The sequence below is a fragment of the Oncorhynchus kisutch genome, unplaced genomic scaffold (genome assembly GCF_002021735.2).
Source record: "Oncorhynchus kisutch isolate 150728-3 unplaced genomic scaffold, Okis_V2 scaffold3966, whole genome shotgun sequence".
In the NCBI taxonomy this organism is placed as follows: Eukaryota; Metazoa; Chordata; class Actinopteri; order Salmoniformes; family Salmonidae; genus Oncorhynchus; species Oncorhynchus kisutch.
In genome coordinates, this window is record NW_022265911.1 from 119379 (window position 1) to 130484 (window position 11106).

Here is an 11106-nt window from a genome sequence, read left to right on the forward strand (position 1 = left end):
GCCATCTCCTCATTGGTTTATAGAAGCAGGTACCCACGTGCCATCTCCTCATTGGTTTATAGAAGCAGGTACCCACGTGCCATCTCCTCATTGGTTTATAGAAGCAGGTACCCACGTGCCATCTCCTCATTGGTTTATAGAAGCAGGTACCCACGTGCCATCTCCTCATTGGTTTATAGAAGCAGGTACCCACGTGCCATCTCCTCATTGGTTTATAGAAGCAGGTACCCACGTGCCATCTCCTCATTGGTTTATAGAAGCAGGTACCCACGTGCCATCTCCTCATTGGTTTATAGAAGCAGGTACCCACGTGCCATCTCCTCATTGGTTTATAGAAGCAGGTACCCACGTGCCATCTCCTCATTGGTTTATAGAAGCAGGTACCCACGTGCCATCTCCTCATTGGTTTATAGAAGCAGGTACCCACGTGTCATCTCCTCATGGGTTTATAGAAGCAGGTACCCACGTGTCATCTCCTCATTGGTTTATAGAAGCAGGTACCCACGTGCCATCTCCTCATTGATTTATAGAAGCAGGTACCCACGTGCCATCTCCTCATTGGTTTATAGAAGCAGGTACCCACGTGCCATCTCCTCATTGGTTTATAGAAGCAGGTACCCACGTGTCATCTCCTCATTGGTTTATAGAAGCAGGTACCCACGTGCCATCTCCTCATTGGTTTATAGAAGCAGGTACCCACGTGTCATCTCCTCATTGGTTTATAGAAGCAGGTACCCACGTTGCATCTCCTCATTGGTTTATAGAAGCAGGTACCCACGTTGCATCTCCTCATGGGTTTATAGAAGCAGGTACCCACGTGCCATCTCCTCATTGGTTTATAGAAGCAGGTACCCACGTGCCATCTCCTCATTGGTTTATAGAAGCAGGTACCCACGTGCCATCTCCTCATGGGTTTATAGAAGCAGGTACCCACGTGCCATCTCCTCATGGGTTTATAGAAGCAGGTACCCACGTGCCATCTCCTCATTGGTTTATAGAAGCAGGTACCCACGTGCCATCTCCTCATTGGTTTATAGAAGCAGGTACCCACGTGCCATCTCCTCATTGGTTTATAGAAGCAGGTACCCACGTGCCATCTCCTCATGGGTTTATAGAAGCAGGTACCCACGTGCCATCTCCTCATGGGTTTATAGAAGCAGGTACCCACGTGCCATCTCCTCATTGGTTTATAGAAGCAGGTACCCACGTGTCATCTCCTCATGGGTTTATAGAAGCAGGTACCCACGTGCCATCTCCTCATGGGTTTATAGAAGCAGGTACCCACGTGCCATCTCCTCATGGGTTTATAGAAGCAGGTACCCACGTGCCATCTCCTCATTGGTTTATAGAAGCAGGTACCCACGTGCCATCTCCTCATGGGTTTATAGAAGCAGGTACCCACGTGCCATCTCCTCATGGGTTTATAGAAGCAGGTACCCACGTGCCATCTCCTCATTGGTTTATAGAAGCAGGTACCCACGTGCCATCTCCTCATTGGTTTATAGAAGCAGGTACCCACGTGCCATCTCCTCATGGGTTTATAGAAGCAGGTACCCACGTGTCATCTCCTCATTGGTTTATAGAAGCAGGTACCCACGTGCCATCTCCTCATTTAGCAAGAAAACATAACTTAACATAAACATAACTTCTTTAAACAATAAAAGGTAATTTACGAACATTTCTGAAAATGGATAAATAGCTTTTTGGAATGAAACTCTTGTTTCCCCATTTGAGCTCAGAGTAGATGAGAGATGTAATGTTTGTCTCTGTTGTGTTGAAGACCAATCAAGCAGGAGAGACCAGCCTCCCCTGTTCCCAGCTGTGTGTCCATGAAGAGTGACCGGTCTATGGGTCAACCTATAGAGTTTAGAGAGGGAGACTTTTCTACTAAACAAAGGTAAGAAGAACTCATGGGTCCTGGTCAGTGGGTTAAACAACACAGTCTCTAGTCATTTCTCCTCTCCCATTTTCCCATTTATTGTTGTTGTTTTCATAATCCATAGGCTCATCCTTTTGTCCATTTCCATATTCCTAAACAATATTAAACAAACACAACATTCCCTCCGTGTGTGTGTGTGTGTGTGTGTGTGTGTGTGTTTGTGTGTGTGTGTGTGTGTGTGTCTGTGTGTGTGTGTGTGTGTGTGTGTGTGTGTGTGTGTGTGTGTGTGTGTGTGTGTGTGTGTGTGTGTGTGTGTGTGTGTGTGTGTGTGTGTGTGTGTGTGTGTGTACTCCCTGGATGAGGAGATGTAATCTCATGTTTTGTCCACAGAAACCAACAGGGGAGATCAGAGTCAGAGATTCTCAGTGGTCAGTCTTCCCAGAGTCATCAAACAGACCTGGCCTCCATATTCAGTGTATGTGGTCCTGTTATGTACATTTGTTTTTGTTTACCTCAAGTAAAGTTGATCTGTCAATCATTCATTAATGTGTTGATGAGAAAGCATTTATTCTCTTGCTTAACTTATTTACTTTATTTATTTCAGTTGCTTGAAGAGAAAATTATGACATTTGTGAAGAACGAGCTGAAGATGTTCAAGAGGATTCTTAGTCCAGAACTCCCAGAAGGCTTTGAGAGTCAGAAGCAGGATAAGGAAGTGGTGGATGCTGAAGATGAGCAGCAGGAGAGCAGTGCCAGAGAGGGGGCTCTGAAGATCACACTGTACGTCCTGAGGAAAATGAACCAGAAGGAGCTTGCTGAAACACTGGAGAAATGTAAGATCTGTCTGCCTCATGTTGAATGGTGTTTTATAACATTTAAAAGCTGTAGCTAAAGTACAGCTAAAGTAGCTGTGTAACTCAATGATATTGTAGCAGCCTTAACACAACACCTAGTGACCTCATCAAGTAGCAGCAGGGATGTGTTGTGATGATTAATTTAGAGAGAGAGAACATTAATAATACCATCAATAATACCAATAATAATATAATCAGTCACACCAGTCTGTAATGCATTATGAAAACATTTACACATTTATACAGTCAGTTAAGATAATAAATTATTATAATGTACAACTTTATAACAGTCCTACAATACTGTAGGCATTAAAACAGACGTAATATTAATATCCTCGGTGTTATTTCTTCATTCAGATGAGCTTGCTGTGATTTGCCAACGTGAACTCAAATCTAATCTAAAGAAGAAGTTTCAATGTGTATTTGAGGGGATCGCTAAACAAGGAAACCCAACACTTCTCAATAAGATCTACACAGAGCTCTACATCACAGAGGGTGGAACAGGAGAGGTCAATAATGAACATGAGCTGAGACAGATTGAGACAACAACCAGGAAACAAGCAAGACCAGAGACTGCAATCAAATGTAATGATATCTTCAAACCCTTAACTGGACAAGACAAACGTATCAGAACTGTGCTGACAAAGGGAGTCGCTGGCATTGGAAAAACAGTCTCTGTGCAGAAGTTCATTCTGGACTGGGCTGAAGGAAAAGCAAATCAGGATGTCCAATTTGTGTTTTCATTCCCTTTTCGGGAGCTGAATTTGATGAAAGAGGACAAACACACTTTCATTGAACTTCTCAATCACTTCTCAATGGAAACCAAACAATCAGGAATCTCCAACTACAACAAGTACAAAGTTCTGTTCATCTTTGATGGTCTGGATGAGTGCCGACTGCCCCTAGACTTCCAGAAGAACAAGATTTGTTGGGACGTCACAGAGTCAACCTCAGTGGATGTTCTGCTGACAAATCTCATCAAGGGAAATCTGCTTCCCTCTGCTCTCCTCTGGATAACTACCCGACCTGCAGCAGCCAATAAGATCCCTTCAGGGTGTGTTGACCAGGTGACAGAGGTACGAGGATTCAATGACCCACAGAAGGAGGAGTACATCAGGAAGAGATTCAGGGATGGGGACCTGGCCAGCAGAATCATCTCACACATAAAGACATCAAGGAGTCTCCACATCATGTGCCACATTCCAGTCTTCTGTTGGATTTCTGCAACAGTCCTTGAACACATGCTGAAACATAAGAGAGAAGAGATGCCGAAGACTCTGACTGAGATGTACACACACCTTGTGGTGTTTCATACCAAACAGAAGAATGAAAAGTATCTTGGGAAAGAAGAGACAGGTCCACACTGGAATAAAGAGAGCATTCTGTCACTGGGAAAACTGGCTTTTCAACAGCTTGTGAAGGGCAATCTGATTTTCTATGAAGAAGACCTGAAAGAGTCTGGCATTGATGTTAATGAAGCCTCAGTGTACTCAGGATTGTGCACACAGCTCTTTAAAGAGGAATGTGGGCTGTACCAGGACAAGGTGTACTGCTTTGTTCATCTGAGCATTCAGGAGTTCCTGGCTGCTGTATATGTGTTCCTCTCATTCATCAACAACAATGAGAATCTAATGGACAAACCTCAATCAACGTCCAGGAACTTTTCTGTGAGGATCAAACAAAGGCGTAAAGTTACTTTCTACAAGAGTGCTGTGGATAAAGTCTTACAAAGTGAGACGGGAAACCTGGACCTTTTCCTCCGCTTCCTTCTGGGCCTCTCACTGGAGTCCAATCAGAAGCACTTACAAGGTCTACTGACAAAGTCAAGAAGCAGCTCACAGAGCCATGAAGAAACAGTCAAGTACATCAAGAAGAAGATCAGGGAGAATCCCTCTCCAGAGAGGAGCATCAATCTGTTCCACTGTCTGAATGAACTGAATGACCATTCTCTAGTGGAGGAGATTCAAAGATACCTGAGCTCAGGAAGTCTCTCAAAACCCAACCTGTCACCTGCACAGTGGTCAGCTCTGGTCTTTGTGTTGCTGACTTCAGAAAAGGAGCTGGATGTGTTTGACCTGAAGAAATACTCCAGATCAGAGGAAGGTCTTCTGAGGCTGCTGCCAGTGGTCAAAGCCTCCAGAGCTGCTCTGTGAGTAAATAAAATGACATATAAGAACTAATCATCAGGAAGAAATATCCAGTTTATAGAAAATTATGTATATAATTTTATGTTGAAAAACAGTGCATTGATGTTCACATTAGTATAACAATATGACCATACAATTCTAGGAGACGGAAGATGAATCTATATGTTGTTTGAGAGAATAAACCAAATGCATCTGCCATTGTCCTTCTACACTACTGGTGTTAAATTAGCAGTGTGTTTGTGACGTCATGATGATCTCTTTGCAGGCTGTCAGGCTGTGGAGTCACAGAGGAAGGCTGTGCTTCTCTGGTCTCAGCTCTGAGGTCAAACCCCTCACACCTGAGAGAGCTGGACCTGAGCTACAATCACCCAGGAGACTCAGGAGTCAGACTGCTCTCTGCTGGACTGGAGGATCCACACTGTAGACTGGAGAAACTCAAGTATGTAGAGGGTTTATGTCAATGTTCATATCAGACATGTTTGACTTATCAGGCTGGTTAAGACAAACATTCTGAACACCACTTGGACAAAGTTATATGCTGACTGTGTGTGTGTGTGTCCTGTATCTGTCCATTGTGTTTGGCCATTGTGTGTGTCCTTTTACACCAACAGGACACACACACACACACACACTGAACACACATAGGACACCAACAGGACACACACACACACACTGGACACACATAGGACACCAACAGGACACACACACACACACACACTGAACACACATAGGACACCAACAGGACACACACACACACACACACACACACACACACACTGGACACACATAGGACACCAACAGGACACACACACACTGGACACACATAGGATACCAACAGGACACACACACACTGGACACACATAGGACACCAACAGGACACACACACACTGGACACACATAGGACACCAACAGGACACACATACACTGGACACAATATGTTGCTCATTACCTTCCACAGCAATAATCGTTTCACCACAGGGGTGTTGTGGTTAACTAACTGGATATTCAATGTTAATTTCACATATCAATCACAATTAAAGGTTAATTGTCCTTCTACATGTACATTCTACTTGTTAAATTAACAGTGTGTTTGTGAAGTAATGATGATCTCTTTGTCAGGCTGTCAGGCTGTGGAGTCACAGAGGAAGGCTGTGCTTCTCTGGTCTCAGCTCTGGAGTCAAACCCCTCACACCTGAGAGAGCTGGATCTGAGTAACAATAACCTGAAGGATTCAGGAGTGAAGCTGCTCTCTGCTGGACTGGGGAATCCCCACTGTAAACTGGAGACTCTGAGGTCAGTATTATCAGATATGAAAGCACTTTATGTATGTAGTTCTCCCATTTGAAAAGTCGTAATTATTCAGTTATATTCACTTATATTGTATTAAAGTAGTCATACGTTTAGTATTTGGTCCCATATTCCATGCCTGCAGTGATTACATCAAGCTTGTGATTCTAATAACTTGTTGAATTTATTTCCAGTTTGTCTTGGTTGTGTTTTGGATGTTTTCCTAATAAAAACTGAATGATGAATAATGTCCTGTCATTTTGGAGTCACTTCACTTGTATTGTCAGAAAGAATAGAAGATGTTTCTGAACACTTCTACATTCATGTGGATGCTACTATGATGATAAAAAATCAGGAATGAATCGAGAATAATGATGAATGAGAAAGTTACAGAGGCTCAAAGATCCCCTCTGTTATTGGTAATGGTGAGAGGTTAGCATGTTTTGTTGTAGCCTCTGTTATTGGTAATGGTGAGAGGTTAGCATGTTTTGTTGTAGTCTCTGTTATTGGTAATGGTGAGAGGTTAGCATGTTTTGTTGTAGCCTCTGTTATTGGTAATGGTGAGAGGTTAGCATGTTTTGTTGTAGTCTCTGTTATTGGTAATGGTGAGAGGTTAGCATGTTTTGTTGTAGCCTCTGTTATTGGTAATGGTGAGAGGTTAGCATGTTTTGTTGTAGCTTCTGTTATTGGTAATGGTGAGAGGTTAGCATGTTTTGTTGTAGCCTCTGTTATTGGTAATGGTGAGAGGTTAGCATGTTTTGTTGTAGTCTCTGTTATTGGTAATGGTGAGAGGTTAGCATGTTTTTGTTGTAGCCTCTGTTATTGGTAATGGTGAGAGGCTAGCATGTTTTGTTGTAGTCTCTGTTATTGGTAATGGTGAGAGGTTAGCATGTTTTGTTGTAGTCTCTGTTATTGGTAATGGTGAGAGGTTAGCATGTTTTGTTGTAGCCTCTGTTATTGGTAATGGTGAGAGGTCAGCATGTTTTGTTGTAGTCTCTGTTATTGGTAATGGTGAGAGGTTAGCATGTTTTGTTGTAGCCTCTGTTATTGGTAATGGTGAGAGGTCAGCATGTTTTGTTGTAGCCTCTGTTATTGGTAATGGTGAGAGGTTAGCATGTTTTGTTGTAGCCTCTGTTATTGGTAATGGTGAGAGGCTAGCATGTTTTGTTGTAGTCTCTGTTATTGGTAATGGTGAGAGGTTAGCATGTTTTGTTGTAGCCTCTGTTATTGGTAATGGTGAGAGGTTAGCATGTTTTGTTGTAGCCTCTGTTATTGGTAATGGTGAGAGGTTAGCATGTTTTGTTGTAGCCTCTGTTATTGGTAATGGTGAGAGGTTAGTATGTTTTGTTGTAGCCTCTGTAACTTTCTCACTCATTATTATTCATGATACTTTCATGATTTGTCTTAATCATGGCTTCATCAGGATTAATTTATTATTGTTTAGAAACATGTTATCTACTCTCTTAGACAGAAAAGTACTCCACTCATCATCCACCATTTTATTATCGGGCAAAACACAACCAAAAACACAACCAAAACAAACTGCAAATGCAACCAACGAGTTTACGACCAAAAACCTTTGACTTACTTTAATACACTATAAGTAAATTGGTCAGAGACTTATGTCTTCTTCTAATGGGGAGACTGGAAACATAAAGTGTTTTCATTTCTAAACAGTGAAACAGATATGTATTAAAATATCCTCAAATAAAAGGTGACATTATAAACTGTATGGTGTGGACTGTATACTCAATACAATCTAAATCTGATACCTCACTGTCTAAATAGATATGGTGTGGACTGTATACTCAATACAATCTAAATCTGATACCTCACTGTCTAAATAGATATGGTGTGGACTGTATACTCAATACAATCTAAATCTGATACCTCACTGTCTGTCTTTTGACTGATACTGCTTTTTAAACTGGTCTGGTCAGTCTACTATAATATTTGTACTTTACATGTTTCTATCCTCGGGTGATGATTTGATCATTTGTCATTTTTAATGATGATACATTCATTTACGAAGGTTCCATATGTTGAAAAAATATACTGCCACTATTTTCACCACCAAAGAATAGCAGTGTGATTTTAAAATGATTTGACTCTTTGCAGGCTGTCAGGCTGTCTAGTCACAGAGGAAGGCTGTACTTTTTTGGTCTCAGCTTTGGAGTCAAACCCCTCACACCTGAGAGTGCTGGACCTGAGTAACAATAACCTGAAGGATTCAGGAGTGAAGCTGCTCTCTGATGGACTGGGGAATCCCCACTGTAAACTGGAGACTCTGAGGTCAGTATTCCTGTAGTTGGTCAACAAGTGATAACTGTTCACCAGATCCACATGTGTTTACCAGACACACATAGTCCACACCATATGTGTTTGGACAGTGAAGCTTACAGTTTTAAATTTGTCGCTATGCTCCAGCATTTTGGATTTGAGATACAATGTTTCATATTAGGTGACAGTACAGATAGTCCACACCATCACTGTCTAAATAGATATGGTGTGGACTGTATACTCAATACAATCTAAATCTGATACCTCACTGTCTAAATAGATATGGTGTGGACTGTATACTCAATACAATCTAAATCTGATTCCTCACTGTCTAAATAGATATGGTGTGGACTGTATACTCAATACAATCTAAATCTGATACCTCACTGTCTAAATAGATATGGTGTGGACTGTATACTCAATACAATCTAGATCTGATACCTCACTGTCTGTCTTCTGACTGATTCTGCTTTTTAAACTGGTCTGGTCAGAATGTCACATTTTAATTAAAGGTATTTTCATACATATACAGTCGTGGCCAAAAGTTTTGCGAATGACAGAAATATTAACTTCCACAAAGTTTGCTGCTTCAGTGTCTTTAGATATTGTTGTCAGATGTTACTATGGATACTGAAGTATAATTACAAGCATTTCATAAGTGTCAAAGGCTTTTATTGACAATTACATGAAGTTGAAGCAAATAGTCAATATTTGCAGTTGACCCTTCTTTTTCAAGACCGTGCAATCCAACCTGGCATGTTGTCAATTAACTTCTGGGCCACATCCTGACTGATGGCAGCCCTTTCTTGCATAATCAATGCTTGGAGTTTGTCAGAATTTGTGGGTTTTTGTTTATCCACCCGCCTCTTGAGAATTGACCACAAGTTCTCAGTGGGATTAAGGTCTGGGGAGTTTCCTGGCCATGGACCCAAAATATCGATGTTTTGTTTCCAGAGCCACTTAGTTAGCACTTTTGCCTTATGGCAAGGTATTCCGGAGCAAACATCAATTGTTCCGGAGCTAGCAAGCTCCGTCAATCACTCCTGAGTTCCATCAATCGCACCTGGGCTGCAGTCGCCTATCCGGACCCGTTTTGCTGCCTTCGCGGAGCCCCACCGGGCCTTCACAACTGGACTGCCGACGTTATCTACCCGAAGGAGTTATTCGGCTGGCTCCTCCGTCGCGACGTTACCTGAACGCCCATCTGCGGCCTGCTAACCGTTAGCTGTCTTACCGGCTGCTATCTGAATAGACAATCGGACAATTTTTTTATATTTTTTTATTATTTTATTATTATTATTATGTTTTCTTCTTGGGCCTCTATAACTATATCTATTGTTTTTATTTTTGTTGTTGTGTGATTTGGATTGATCCCCTCTACCACACGGAACCCCACTAATCTACTGACGGAGCGCAGGAGGTGGCTAACAACAGACCTCCATCCTATGCTAGCTTGCTACCGATGCCCTGGCTAGCTGTCTAAATCACCAACCAACCTCTCCACTCACCGGACCCTTTTGATCACTCGACTAAGCATGCCTCTCTTTAATGTCAATATGTCTTGTCCATTTCTGTTCTGGTTAGTGTTTATTGGCTTATTTCACTGTAGAGCCTCTAGTCCTGCTCACTATACCTTATCCAACCTATTAGTTCCACCACCCACACATGCAATGACATCTCCTGGTTTCAACGATGTTTCTAGAGACAATATCTCTCTCTTCATCACTCAATACCTAGGTTTACCTCCACTGTATTCACATCCTACCATACATTTGTCTGTACATTATACCTTGATGTTATTTTATCGCCCCCAGAAACCTCCTTTTACTCTATGTTCCAGACGTTCTAGACGACCAATTCTCATAGCTTTTAGCCGTACCCTTATTCTACTCCTCCTATGTTCCTCTGGCGATGTAGAGGTGAATCCAGGCCCTGCAGTGCCTAGCTCCACTCCTATTCCCCAGGCGCTCTCTTTTGACGACTTCTGTAACCGTAATAGCCTTGGTTTCATGCATGTTAACATTAGAAGCCTCCTCCCTAAGTTTGTTCTATTCACTGCTTTAGCACACTCTGCCAACCCGGATGTTCTAGCTGTGTCTGAATCCTGGCTTAGGAAGACCACCAAAAACTCAGACATTTTAATTCCAAACTACAACATTTTCAGACAAGATAGAACTGCCAAAGGGGGCGGTGTTGCAATCTACTGCAAAGATAGCCTGCAGAGTTCTGTCCTACTATCCAGGTCTGTACCCAAACAATTTGAACTTCTACTTTTAAAAATCCACCTCTCTAAAAACAAGTCTCTCACCGTTGCCGCCTGCTATAGACCACCCTCTGCCCCCAGCTGTGCTCTGGACACCATATGTGAACTGATTGCCCCCCATCTATCTTCAGAGTTCGTGCTGCTAGGCGACCTAAACTGGAACATGCTTAACACCCCAGCCATCCTACAATCTAAACTTGATGCCCTCAATCTCACACAAATAATCAATGAACCTACCAGGTACCTCCCCAAAACCTTAAACACCCTCATAGATATCATCCTAACCAACTTCCCCTCTAAATACACCTCTGCTGTCTTCAACCAAGATCTCAGCGATCACTGCCTCATTGCCTGCATCCGTAATGGGTCAGCGGTCAAACGACCTCCACTCATCAC

At 42.4% G+C, this 11106-nt stretch overlaps 1 protein-coding gene across 1 annotated transcript; it reads left to right on the forward strand.

Annotated features, from left to right (window-relative positions):
- Positions 1 to 2477: 2477 nt before the first annotated feature.
- On the forward strand, positions 2478 to 4902 carry LOC116372537 (NLR family CARD domain-containing protein 3-like; the record flags this gene model as incomplete). Its single annotated transcript, XM_031821360.1, has 2 exons — positions 2478 to 2712; positions 3091 to 4902. Coding segments are annotated over 2 exons (2031 nt in total), but the record flags the coding sequence as incomplete, so codon positions are not given.
- Between the last annotated feature and the right edge of the window lie 6204 nt (positions 4903 to 11106).